Source organism: Rhincodon typus, chromosome 26, assembly GCF_021869965.1.
Source record: "Rhincodon typus isolate 14 chromosome 26, sRhiTyp1.1, whole genome shotgun sequence".
In the NCBI taxonomy this organism is placed as follows: domain Eukaryota; kingdom Metazoa; phylum Chordata; class Chondrichthyes; order Orectolobiformes; family Rhincodontidae; genus Rhincodon; species Rhincodon typus.
In genome coordinates, this window is record NC_063357.1 from 15783011 (window position 1) to 15797475 (window position 14465).

General features: G+C 39.0%; 2 protein-coding genes across 4 annotated transcripts in view; one reads left to right on the forward strand and one right to left on the reverse strand.

Annotated features, from left to right (window-relative positions):
• git1 (G protein-coupled receptor kinase interacting ArfGAP 1) overlaps nucleotides 1–11935 on the reverse strand; it is a 189696-nt gene extending 177761 nt beyond the window's left edge. For 2 of the 3 annotated variants that reach the window (XM_048612584.1, XM_048612585.1), the window contains exon 1: nucleotides 11704–11812. In XM_048612584.1, the coding sequence (XP_048468541.1) occupies nucleotides 11704–11755 (52 nt within the window). In that variant the 5' untranslated portion in view covers nucleotides 11756–11812. Of the gene's footprint in view, nucleotides 1–11703 lie in introns of all 3 variants that reach the window. The other variant, XM_048612583.1, reaches the window with a different exon arrangement.
• An 814-nt stretch (nucleotides 11936–12749) lies between these two features.
• Nucleotides 12750–14465, forward strand: part of ankrd13b (ankyrin repeat domain 13B) — a 331091-nt gene continuing 329375 nt past the window's right edge. Inside the window, exon 1 of the mRNA XM_048612357.1 lies at nucleotides 12750–12924. Within this exon, the coding sequence (XP_048468314.1) occupies nucleotides 12826–12924 (99 nt within the window). The 5' untranslated portion in view covers nucleotides 12750–12825. The remainder of the gene's footprint in view (nucleotides 12925–14465) is intronic.

The following is a 14465-nucleotide window of genomic DNA, read 5'->3' on the forward strand; positions in this document are numbered from 1 at the left end:
ACCTTGTTATCTCAGATTCTCCAGCATCGGCAGTTCACATGATTTCTGGTTAGTTGATGGATTTTTTTATTCTAAAACAGACTACAATTAGGTATGTCATTGTCTAAATCAGTAACTGTCTAAGGCATTAAAATTTAATGTTGCAACTAGACAGGGACAGAAATTCCTCCAAACTTGACTGCAACAAAGTGAATAAATAAGAACTGTTAATGAGAATGGTGGGGATAGTGAAGGAATAACTTTATCACTACGAATAAACATGCCATAACGAAACCAATAACATTTTTGAAGTAATTTAGAAAGTAGACACAATGGTGTAAACTCTAGAAGCACAAACAGGGATCTCAATGAGATGCAACGATGTGACAGACACAATGATGTGAGACCTGACAACGAGGTAAGAGATGACAAAACAAGAATTGGCACTTTAAAATGATGATAGAAGACAATAAAAGGGATATAATTCTAAGCCAAAATAACTTTTTTAAAAAAAAAGGAGACGTAATTTATATAGCATCAAAACAAAAACACAAAAGGTGTCACTAGGCCACATAAAGAATGATGATTGGGTCAGATGATCAAAAGTTTGATTAAAGAAGTTTTAATGATGTCTTAAGAGGAGGAAAATGAGGTATAAAGGATGAGGGGTGTAGGAAAAATAATCCAGAATTGAGGGCATAGACAAGTGAAAGCAATGGTGTAGCAATTAAAGCTGAGGACACACAAGAGGATAGAATGAAAGGAATATCTTAACAGTTAAGTGGCTGCGGGAAATTAAACAGATAGGGAGGAGAGAAGCCGGAGTATTTTGAAAAATTGGATGGCAATTTTAAAAATAAGATATTGTACCTCCCAGTCAAGCAATGCAAGTCACCAGCACATAGATAATAGAAGAATGGAACTTGCTGAGAGTTAAGACATCAGCAGTGAGGTGAATGGAGTTGCTAGCTAGGAAACAAACAAAAACAATTCAGTTTTCCAAATATCCAATTTCTGCTCATCCAGTACACTATGCCGGATGAGCAGTCTTGTAATTCAGCATGAGGTGAGTTGAAGAGGTGGAGAGATAGAGATGGGAGTCATCAAGAGTATAGATGAACACTAACGCTGTGCCTGTAGATGATGGCGCTGAAGGGCCGCTTGCAACTGAGAAATAGTAGGGATACAAGAACAGATCCTTGGGGGACTCCACAGGTAACATTGCAGGAAAAGCAGGAGAGCAACAGCAACCCTTGAAAGTGATTCTCATTGTCGAATTCACCAGAGTGGATTGATTGCTAGATTCAGGCACATTAATACCTGTCAGGGACAGTTAAAGTACCAAGAACATTCACAAAAGCCAAAGCAATTAATAGAAATCACTACTATATTATGAAAAGAGATTTTAAACAAAACCTTTACACCACATAACATGCTTAGTTACTTTTACTTGCACAACGAATCAAAACCAGCACAGTCTACAAAACTTATTCCTCTGCTACCACCACATATCAACCAATTCTGGAAGCACAGGGTCAGGTTCAACAAAAGTAAAAATATTCTCTTAGGAGAATTTGACAGAAAGGGAAACAGGTTCTTGTCCAATATTCCTGCTATTAAAAGTCATATTGCTAATATAAAAACATGAAATGCAACTTCTTATGGACTTGTTGCAGTGGAGCATCTGAGTCTCAGACCTCAAAGTTTGTTTTGTGGCATAAGCCTATTAAACATGGTCAAAAAATTCTAAATGCATGCATTCATTATTTTTAAAGCATCTATATTGAGTGCCTAGCGTTTGAAAATAACTTTGTAAAAATGTGCACCTCATATAACTTACAGCCACAAAACCACAATCATTGCATTCAGAACAGAGAAGGTACTGTCAAGTATCTGGTTTCTTACTTCAGTGCCATAGTTTAAAATTCATCTTACCTAAACACTGGGTAAACCACATACACCACTGTTCCCAATACTGTACAGGAAAGGAGAGTTTGCTTTTACTTTATAGTGCAAGAATTTGTTCAATCAAGTGAAAAATCAATTTTCCAGCTGAAGCCCCACTTTCTGGGATCCAATTCATCCTGATAAACCTGTCCAACCTGATTGGTCTGTCCGTTTAAAGACCAATCAGATGCCAGTCCTGCAACTGGCTCTGAGCAAGCAACAGCTAAACCAGCTTCCCTTTCCTGGCCTCAAACTCCTCTGGTTTTTCCCCACCCAGCCAACTTCTCACTAATTCACACAAAGTTCTGCTAACTTTATTGGGGTATTGCTTCAAACTTACTCTACATAAGAAAGTAACAGCACTCATTCTAAACACAGATCAGGCTGAAGCCTAGAAAAGGTCAGTGGCACTTTGGATAAGCTCATTAAAGGGAAACAGCTGGAGGACAGAAAAGGAGATAACAAAAACACAGGAATGAGAGAGCATGGAGAGAAAGTTAATAAACTATAAAAGCATCTGAGTGGGGGTGAGGGGGAGAGCGAGAGCGAGAGAGACCGATACATTCATCTCAAATCTCATCTTTAAAGTCCTGCTCACCTGCCTCCTCCATACCAACTCTTACAAATACCAACACATCCAGCAACTTGCAGTCATATATCTTGAATTTACAATTCCCTATTCTTCCATGCTTATTAACTATATTTTAGGCCATTGATTTCATAACCCTTGTCCTCATTTACAAATTCCTCACCTCCTACCTCTTCTACCTCTACAACCTCTCAGTCCATGACTTCTATTATTCTACTCTTGGTCAATAGAAATTGGCTGGTTTCCATTGCCTCAGTTTCACCACAGATGGTGAAACCTGCAGTCATTATTTCCCAGCACACTTGGATTTTGTTCCTAAACACATCTGCTGTGTGTGTTTTTGATCTTCAGAACAGACCAATTCAACCACACCTTCAATCCACACCTTCAGCTTCTCCCACAGCTTTCCTGGTGTTAGATTTCTTTCACCCTCCCCCATCCAGCCTTTATGAAGTATTTTAGGATGTTTGCTAAATCAAGGTTGTCATACTGCATAAAAACAAGTTTCTGTTTGAGAGACTAATTCGATTCTAAATTCGAACCCAATTTGAGAAATACTCCTGACTAAAAATTACTAAACAAACATCACTAGGCCCAGTTATTATGCATCCCAGATATATATTTATATCAGAACGAGAAGTTATGGATATAAAGGTAGAGAAAATCAACTGTTTTAACTGGAACTCAATTCTTAAAATTTTGAAAACTTTTGAGGGTGAATAGTGAAAGATTATTCCTACTGCTTAATGAACTCAGTAAGAAGGGAGCAATATTAGACTAATAAAAGGGTATATCAAAAATATAGTAAGGAAATAGTCTTTTTTAAAATTATTCTGATAAATCTAGTACTTCTCAAAAGATAAAGACACAAGTATTACCAAAATTACAGTTCTAGTAGCCCAAACAGCTTCTAAAATCTCAATTCCAAAATCAGCATTTATTGTATATCCTTAAATCCACAATCTCAAACTCTCAAAATATAGGTAGCTGTAACCAAGACCAACACAGAATCCAAGTATATTGAACAATCCAATAGCCTGGTAGAACTACAGATTGCCAAATGCTATAATTGTATTTTGTTAAAACATCTGCTTAATCTACTATGTTTCCATTTTTGTCAGCATACCATGCAAGTGCTCTGTCACATGGAAGTTTGAGTATCACAAAGATGCTGGTTGTGATTCAGAAATTATATTCCATAAATCATGATAAAAGCATCTCCAGCCAATGATCAGTAATAGTTAAACATATGAAACATGCTACTGCTAAGCCTAAGTTGTGAAAATGTAGATTTTCCTTTTCTTACAGGATACGGATAAATGTGTTCAGAAGAATCATCTTTCAATCCATCCCACACACACTTAGGATTAGTCAGGCATGTCTGAATAAATTATACAATTTCACACTTCTTCAGCTGATGAATATTCAAAAAATAAAAATATCCAGATTTAAACTTGTAAATGAATGGCTCAGGAATCAAGGGCGATAACAAAGTACTTCATAGTATAGGGATAGTAGGAACTGCAGATGCTGGAGAATCCGAGACAACAAGGTGCAGGGCTGGATGAACACAGCAGGCCAAGCAGCATCATAGGAGCAGAACTTCATAGTATAAGTATGTCAAATGAAATTTTTCCTCTCCGTGATGTAATTCGTAAGTGATTAATAACAGGGAGAAATACAGCAAACAAAATTCTTGTGTACCATAATATTCACTCTCAGATTGCCACTTGAATGGAGAGAAACAAAAGCAATGACTATTGGGCTTTTAATGTAACAGAACATCCCAAAGCAATACACAGTTGCACTGTCAAATAAAATTAGACACCAAACCAGAAAAGGAAATATATAGTCTTACAATCAAAAGCACTGTCAAAGGGGTATATTTTAAGAAGTGTCCTACAGAATGAAAGGGAGATAAGAAGTGGAGATGTTTAGGGAGGGTGCTCCAGAGAGTAGGGTGTCGGCAGTTGAAGGCACTGCTCCTAGTGGTGAAGTGGTTAAAATCAGGGATATGCAAAAAACCACAAAAGAAGAGAAAATTCTGTGGGTTTCAGGACTGAAGGATATAAGAGAGGTAGTAAGGGTTGAGACCATGAAGAGATTTGAAAACCAGGATGAAAAGTAAATGAGATATAGTCAATACAGTGTGGAGCTGGAGGTCAGGCAGCATCAGAGGAGCAGGAAAGCTGACATTTCTGGTCATCGGTCCTGCATTTGACAACAAAGACCTTCACAAGTCAACAAAAGTCCTAATGTACAGAGAACTGTTGTCACCACGCTCCTGAATTGCAAGGCCTGCACTGTATATCAGCTTCTCAACAGCACTTCAGAAATTCCAATGTCAATGCCTGTGTGCATACCCTGGAATCAATGGGAAGACTGTCAAACAAACATTCGTATTGTTCTTGCAGTCAGCTCCACGAGCATTAAGGCAAAACTTCAACTAAACAGGACACTTTGTCTGAAAACGGGTAGCTGAAAAGTGCCTTGCCTGCCAAGTCCTGTTTTCACAAATCTGAATGACAAGTTTTCAGCAGAGGAGAAAGAAAACACTACAGATGCACTGAAGCTGTCCTTGAAGTGCTGCAGCATTGACACGAATGACTGGGAGGACATTTCAACCAATAGTTAAGAATGGCATAGTAATGCAGACGCCGGAGATCTGAAACACAAACCAGAAATTGCTGATGAAACTCAGCAGGTCTGTCAGCATCTGTGAAGAGAAAACACAGCTAAAATGGAATCTAGTGACCAAAGAAGCAATTTCTTTATTGTATGATTGGCAAGTTGCCAATCAAGCAGCATCACACTTGGAGTCAAATGTTGTGGCAAATTGGTGGCAATGAAGGAAAAAGAAACAAAGTATATCCTGCACTCCAGACACCATTACCTTATGGGATGTCCTGTCCAATGTGCACAAAGTTCACTGAATTGAGAATCGACTTGTTCAGCCACATGAAGGCCTATGGCAGAAACTCGCAACCAAGTAAACATTAAGAACAAATTGAGAGACAGTTACCAACAACGTACGTACAGGTGGTTTTAGATAACTTCAACTTACAGAAAGCTGAGACTAACTCAAAATGCATTGAAATTGTGTAGTGATAATAAAGACATGAAAGATGGGCTTATCAGATTAGCTGCAACAAGGGCAAATTGAAAATGTACGATAATAGAAATAGCACAAATACATGGTGGGAAATTCATCTCACCATGGTACCAATATTACAGTCTGGTTCAGAATCAGTTTCCAGGGAGATGGGTAGAAACAGTGGTTAGGGAACAGATGTTGGTCATTCCAATCTTTAATGAGAAAACTCCTGCTCATCCAATGCTGACAATTTATAGAGACTGTGCTATCAGTTTCTAATGTACGCTGATGTGCTTTCACAGATTGCAGAAGAGTAACACATGCATGTAGAACGGGAAGAAGCCAAGGGTAGATCCTCAAAGTGGCCAGAGGCAAAAGGGCAGTTGCGGTAAGAGAAGCCATTGCAGATTATTTAGTACCAGTCAAATCCTAGTGCCCAGTTACAGAGCAACATAAACAGAAACTTACAAAAAAAGATTTGTCTTCCTATTCTATTGGCTAGGATTTGTGTAAAAGTTAGGGGATCTAACAAGAACGTGATATTACACAATTATGCGGAATCCTGGGCGGCACGGTGGCTCAGTGGTTAGCACTGCTGCCTCACAGCACCAGAGAGCCAGGTTCGATTCCACCCTCGGGCGACTGTCCGTGTGGAGTTTGCACATTCTCCTTGTGTCTGTGTGGGTTCCCTCTGGGTGCTCCAGCTTCCTCCACAGTCCAAAGATGCGCAGACTAGGTGGATTAGCCACGCTAAATTGCCCAGAATGTTCAGGAATGTGTCGATGAGGTGAGTTATGAGGGATGGTTCTGAGTGGGATGCCCTGAGGGGCAGTGTGGACTTGTTGTGATTCTATGATGATCTATGATCTATGCAGTGGCAATCAAAATTAATGTGCTAAAACTAATTGGTTTTCTTTGATGTTACCACATATTCCAAATGAAATGTAAGGACTGGATTCTGATGCATAGGTTTAATAGTACAGGAAAAAGAGTAGGCTATTTAGTCCTTCCAGCCTGCTCTGCCATTCAGTTAGTTTGCTAACCAATGACCATTTTGGTGCAGAGCAAAATTTAACCTCAATAAAAGAACAGCCAATACACATGGATTTGGGAGATATAGGATTTTAAACAATGTCAAATCTGCTATATAGATATACTGAAAATTCTGTCTCAATACAACACAACAATTTTTTAAAAAAAGACAGAACATACCCCTAAGGAGAAAACTCAACAGGCACATCTGTGACACAAAAAACAGAGTAAGACCTCCCAGGTCAATGACCTTTCATCTAACTAGTGATCTTATGGATTAGCAGCAAGAGAACAATAGCAAAGAAACAACCAGCAAGTCTATGTAGTCGAGAGTAAATCTTGCACTTATAATTCATTAACTTTTAAAACAAAAACTTCCCTCTCCAACTTATCTTCAGCAATCCCTATACGGTGGTCATGAAACATTACAGGAAAACATTGAACTGAATGGAGTTGGCTGACCAATCATGTTTGTGGGGCAAATATGAGTTTAAAGTAAATGTAGCAGGATAATTTTTCCTTTGACTTGCTCTAAAGGCCATCTATAACAGCATGTATTTTTCACAGCAGCCATGATTAAGTGGATTCAAAAGTAAATCCACCTAATTATAAAACGAACCTACATACGTCAAGATGTATTCATGAACAACAAACTGTTGTTTTTAAATCTGTATTCCTACATTTATTAAAACAGAGGTTGATCCAGCAAACGTAATAAACTGCTGAAATTTTATGAAACATGCACAAATGCACCAAGTAAGTTTTCATGAGCCATTCAACTCTGAAAGATTATGAAATCCTAGTTTTCACTTGACATCCACATAATGTGCACTTAAAAGCCATGACATTAGAAAATGGCACTTAACCTGCCCATTTTTCCCTTTCCTAACCCAGAGACACTAATTTTATGGATCTTGCATTATTTCATTTAGATCAGCCATCACAGAAAATAAGAAGTATCATTTGCACAATTCAGAATTAGACAGAGCAGTGCATTTATTACCTCTTACTGACAAGTTGAAAGACCAGATCAAATTTTTTCAGCAAGATTTAAAATTTTCCAGAAAAGCTTTCGAAAAAAAGTATTGCCAAAAATGATATCACAAAATGATGTAATATTGTCAAAAACAAACCAGAAAAATTGTTCAGTTCCAAACACATCAGTTAGGAGAATAATCTCAAAACATTCCAAGCAGTCTACTTTGTTGTCATCTTTTGCCAACCTGTTTTAAATACAGATCTTAATATATCTTAGGAAATTTTTTTTTAAGAAAACTCCAATAGCGAAGTCAATGTTCCACATTGCATAGCTAAGTAATATCAGCACAACTGAAGAACTACACTTTAACGTCTCTGGCTTGATGCAGAATTTTTAAAAATAGCTTGTTTTCCACCTTATGATTGTTATCAGACCGACCTAGAATGGTGATTGCCAAAAGAATTAGAGATAACATGAGAAAAAACTATGTAATTAGTTCAAATTCAGAATGCACTGGTGCAGCATAGGGAGGGGGATACAGATTTCATGAGAAACCTTCAAAAGGGAACTGGATAAATATTTTATGGAGAAAAAGAAGAGATATGTGGAGATGAAACTAACTGAATCCTTCTACAACAGCATAGTGCAGACCCCGATGGACTGAATGGTTTACCTAACTGCTGTACAGTTCTATGATTCTCAAGCAAAAGAAGATTTTGCAACACATCTGAAATTCTTCAAAAACACTTTATAATTCACTCCATGACAGCCAATTATATTTCTCAAATCATATAGTTTCCCCACTAGAAGTTAATAATGTGAAAAAGTCTAAGCAGAAGTCCTATATTGGGGTCATAATAGAAAAAGGCAAAGTTATGGTTTAGTTTAAGGGCATCATTTACAGAACTCTCTTTAAAGAAAAGCATATAAGCATCTAAAACACATGCTTGCAATACCTTGACAAGGACATATCTCAATCATCTTCCTTTCAGACTGAAAAGCCTCAGCTTTTCTATTCTTTCTTCATGAGCTGCTCCATTTCTGACCTGGTCTGAACTGTTTCCAACCTCTGAATCTCTTACTGATTCTTATTGGAAAACATGTATGAATATTAAATGATAACAGAAATGGGCCATCTTACAAGATCATTTGAGGGCAAAGACAAACACTCTACATGACCACTTGAGTAAAATAGCAAAAGTTAAAATAATTATTTACACACAAGGTAGAGGTCTGTGCCAAAAACCAATGGTGAGTTTAGTCCATAAAATCTTTTAAAATTAGGCAGCTACTTGAAAAAGGAAAATAATAAAAGACGCATGAGGAAGTAGATGCGGAAATTAGACCAAGTAGTTTAAACAGCAAGAGTATCAGTACAGACTCAATTGGCCAAGTAACCCACGTTATAAAATTAAGATTTTAAGAATACTTCACAGAATGGAGGTCTATAATTCATTACACTTTTGATCAAAGGTTTAAGCAACCAGTGAATCAATAGATCAATTTCTCCAGCACTTCGGACTTGGGCTTCATTTCTTTTTCCTGAAAGCCAGGTTTATTTTTCATAATATGACTACAAGTAATGAGACAATTGTTTGCAATTGCCCAACTGAAAATGTTTCACTGGATCATGTGTTCAAACCTATATTATTCTGGGTAGTGCAATGGCTCAGAGGTTATTGTATTGTATTGTATTATATTATAAATTGTCTGCAGTGTCGAGGGATGTTCAGGCTAGGTGGATTTGTCCTGGTAAATGCGGAGTTATGAGAATAGGGTGGTGGGATGCTGTTCGGAGGGTCAGTGTAGACTCAATGGGCTGAATGGCCTCTTTTGGCACTGTATGGATTCTATGATTAAAAAGTGTAAGATGTATAAATTAGTTGTTAGGAAACAAGATACTTTAGTGATATTTGGAAATAAACTTTAATAGCCCTCAGCTAGTATAATCTCTTCAGAGGGTTAGTGTGGACTCGATGGGCTGAATGCTCCTTCCACACTGTAGGGATTCCATGAATCAGCTTACGTTTTCCTCCCCAATGTCTGTTGTAATCCACACTGCTTACAGCTATGTCCTTTCCAACTCCAAATATTTGTGTAGGTGTGCAACAACGTCTCTTGCTTAACACACACACTTGGCCTGGAGGATACCTGAATTTCTCCTCCTTCTTGGAGACAATGGTTTCGATTTTGAGATGTTTAAAAATATTTTGATAAATTTGTGTCAATTTCCTTTGTTTGAACCGTGACAAAACTCCAAATGGAATATTACTAACGATTCTCCCATCCACTCCAATTGTCTATAACATCAATAATCAAAACTTTCTTCCTCCACACCCCCAACATTTAGTTGTATCATGTAAGTGCACCCATCTCCCATCAAAAAGTCACTCAAATACAAATAATTTACATATAAAATGGGACAATTTGTAACAATATTTTCCATAGCAAATGTTTCAAAATCACACATCTCAACTTGAAAACACAAAAGACAGTCTCAGGATGTGCATCAATTGAGTGCTTGGAATTAATAGAAAACTTGTCATAAGCCTTAATTTTAAAAATGCACTTACAGAATATTGCACATTATTGTTCATAATTACTCTGACTTTAAAAAACTGTAAAAATAGTTAAAAGATGCACAAAGCTCAAAGCAGTAGATGATACGCCATCAATATTTTTTTTAAAAAAAGAGATCTTGTAAATCTACATCATAAGCTCTCCTTTTGGCTTTTCACAAACTCACTATTTTACAACCGTACTAAGGAGTTCCAACTGCATAATTTCCCCTATCCTCTGCAGTCAACTACTGGGGCAGCACCTTGGGTAGGAACATATGCAACACTGGACCCGCTGCTTAGTCCCGGATTAACATGATGGTTGACAGCAAGACCATTCAAGAATGTAGTTTATTTTTGAATACCAAATGTGCACAGAGATGATACCAAACACAAATGACCTCAAGAAATAATTGAGCTGAATTTTTTTTTTTACAGGGTTAAAAGAAAACAGAAATAACAACATTCAACTGTCAAAATTACCATAAAACTTGAGAATTCAAAAATGTGCCACGAGAAAGCCAACAACATAATTTATAATCTACTATATTGTGTAAACTTCAAATTTTGAATTATAGTTAAAGATAAACATAATATTCAATTGGCATAATCACAATTACTGCAAACTCCCTTTTAAAAATATGGAGTTCACTCCAACAGATTTGATATCTGCCAAATTAGATCTGATATCTCCTACATCAAACTTAAATCACAGCTCAGCTGGCAGATAACCAACTTGCATTTGTGCCTCCGCTGTTATGTAACTCAGTGAATATCGCAAAATAGAACACTTCAAAATGAACTGAATCCTATTTTTGATCTATATGCGAATAATTAGAAATTCACCTCAAATGAAAAGCGAAATAGATTTCGGGTCAGATTGTTTTGAATCAATAAATCAGATACCAATGAAAAGTTTTACACATCAGTTAAGACTCTCAGTGGAGTAGAGCATCAGAATCAAAGTCGTTGCATACAGCAACTCGATCACAAAGAATCACTGGTTTCTTAAGGATGGCACTGCGAGTTCATCAAACCGATTTACTGTGTCGGGTTTATCACTGGTCAGCCTTGGGACAATGGCCAATACTGCAACCGGGAACTTGACGTTTCCAAACAAGACTTTCACAACTGGTCACTAAACACTTGGGAAGGAGGAGGTAAAAAAAAAACACACAGATATACAACCCAAGCCGAAACGGACCATCCTCTCCACATGCAACGACACAGGATTCCCAGTTCAGTTTCCAATCCCCGGCACAAGTGGCTGACCGAAAACCCACCGCCTACACCCGCTGCCAGGGGCTGGGTGCTGACCGACTGACCTGACAGGCCCCAAATCAGAGCAACTACCACCTCTTCCCTCACACCCCCAACCCGTAATGCCCCTCGGACCCCGTCGTCCTGTAGAAGCAAACGGGGAGCGGGGTTCGGGGGGGGGGGGGTAAGGGGTCCGGCCCTGATTCCCCGGGCTCCCGAATTGACCACCACTCTCTTTCTCGTCCCCATTCACCGAGTCACGTACCTGAGGCGCTGCAGTCGGCGCACACTTCGTTGGGCCGCAGCTTTCGGGACATTTCTGCTCTCCTCGATGATGATGATTCTCCCGGTCTCTGCTAATTTATTCCCAGCGCTCACCTCCTCCCCTTACCCCAAACCCCCCCCACCTCTCCAGCCCCTCCTCCGACACCGGCCAGGTCTCCAAATCTCTCAGGGCCGGTGTGTTTAGCGCAGACGCATCCGGTTCGAGACAAGTTACTGAAAAACCGCAGCTTTCCACCGCCCGCCCCCATTCCCAGAGCAACCAGGAAATGACGACAAGACCCGGCCCGCGCGGCGCAGCCCAACCTGCTGCTGGTGGGATTCCCAGCGTCGTCACCTGACTGGCAGCAGACTTGCCCAATAGACAAGCGGTTACTTCCCAATTACGTCACCGCGCGCCATTCAGCTCTCACCAGCCGCTAAGTTTGGTGGACACTGGGCGAGTGAACAAGCACCAACAGGGGGCGGGACGTGTAGGTGGGCACCCGCCTCAAGGTGTGCTGGGATTTGTAGTTCTCGCCGGATAGCTGGTGCAAGGGTGATGTCATTGCCCAGAACGGAGCACATTCAGTTGCCTACCCATATTCATACATATTAAAATTATTTCCCCGGAATTGGTCAAAAACATGTAGCTCATTTTAAATTGCAAATTGCCACCAATATTTCTAACCTCAACGGACGAACTACAGCTCCCAGGAGGTTTTAAAACAGCGCATCTCCAATATTATAGATAATGGGGTTGGTAATAAATTTAAATTCATAACTATTGCATTTTTTCACTAATCAGTACTGATGCTAAATGGAAAAAAATCTATGGTACATACTAATTAGCCACTTTGTAGATTTTCTTTATATTATTTGAAATCTACGCTCCATACGTATTTTCAACCTGCATATTTCCCCCACAGTAACTTGGTAATTCCTCACCCTTCGATTTTCTCCGACTTCCTCTTTTCCCATACAGTGAAAGCAAGAATTACAGCGCTTCCTATCGTCCGATATTCAGCTGCCGAGCAATATAGGGATTGGTGCCTGTTGCCAGGGGTTTGACTATCTGCTGCAAAGGTAGTTTGCATGATATCTGGAAGAGAAGAATGATATCAGAATGATTTCTGCGAGAAGGGTGGCAGAAAAATATCCGTTGCATTATTTGGTTTGGCATAATAGATACAAGGATCTGGAAAAGGAACTTAGCACCAAGCAGGTGGGTGATGTATGTGTGTGTATGTGTGTTTATGGGGTGGTGCAATGCAAGTGGAATTGACTAAATGCTATCAGATGCAGGAACATAGACAAGTCGCTGTTTAATTATAAATCGGAAATTAAATGCTGTCAGTCGGAAGAATTGGAGATAATCTATTTTTTCTACATTAAAAATATTCTTGGACCCGAATTGTGACCATGTCCGTTTTCGTACATTAGGTTGGATGAAATTGTGCTAGTGCCGTACAATTAGCTGATTCCTTCGTTGGGTTGTGTATTGTTTAAATGTACTTCTTCCAATAAGGATTAAAAATCACGATCGCGAAGCTTTCATTATATATTGACTTTTAGTCTGTATTTTCTTCGGTCACTTAAAGACGAAATGTGCGGTTACTATTCTCCGCTTACTATCTTATATGGAAATGAGGCATCCATAGTAATACGGGAACCATATGTGTTCTGTAGTGGAAAGAAGATTATGCCAAGTGCTTTAAAATATTCCCGTAAATTCTGCTGCCCATTTTAACACCCAAAACGAAATCCTGAAATGGGTTCCAATATCAGTCGGTCTCCAAAAGGAAGTTGCCATATTGTGTGTGTGTGTATGTATGAAAAGAAAAGCATGTTGGTCTGTCAAAATAAATGTTCTGTGGAAGTAAGGCAACTACAAGCTCACAGCCAACTGATTGGGTTCAAAATAAACCGCAAACTAAACGACCCTGGTTTAATTATTTAACATAAACTTCTTTTGAGAAGATCTGGTATTTCAATTTAGTTCCAAACTATGCAGATACAAAAAATATTTTCGTAGGGTTGCACCTGTTTCCTATCAAACTGATAAATATCGTTTAACGTTCTGTCGTACTGTCTGATGTAGCTTTCTGGCTAGAATCAAACGATGTTTGATGAATTGTAAGAAACCTTTCGAGTCTGGATGTCGTTTTAGCATAGTTTCTCCGGTGTACAATGGCTCCGACCGACACTTGATACAAGAGGCCAGAGGAAAGGATGGGACTGTCATCTCTGTGGCTGCACGCTTTAAAGAGCTGAATGCACAGTTAATCACACAGGCGCCAACCACTCCGCTCCCGGCACACTGTAACATCGCTTTTCCAAGCATGGCCTCTATGTCAAACCAAGCTGACTGATTTTTGAGACAGTGGAAATTTGCTACATGGTGTAGAAGTGAAAAGCAACAGGGAAATTACTGCATTTATTAAAATGTCAGTATCACATTATTTTATTCAACCACCATGTCAATTGATTGTTAGAAAAAGCAATAAAGAATATTCGACAGATGTTAGCGAGATAAAGTCAGTAATATAAACCGAATCTCTATAACCAGAATTGTCCGTTCCCACATGCGGACTCAGCTCAGATTTTATACATTTTAAAAAAAGACTGCATGCAACGAGTTCACAAAACCTATCTGAAGAAGCACGTTATTGGGTTTGTGGAGTCAGTTCCAATTTTCGGGAGATCAGTAATCAGAAACTGAACAGGTCAGGCAGCCTCCGGAACAGAATTAACACGGCCCTCTCC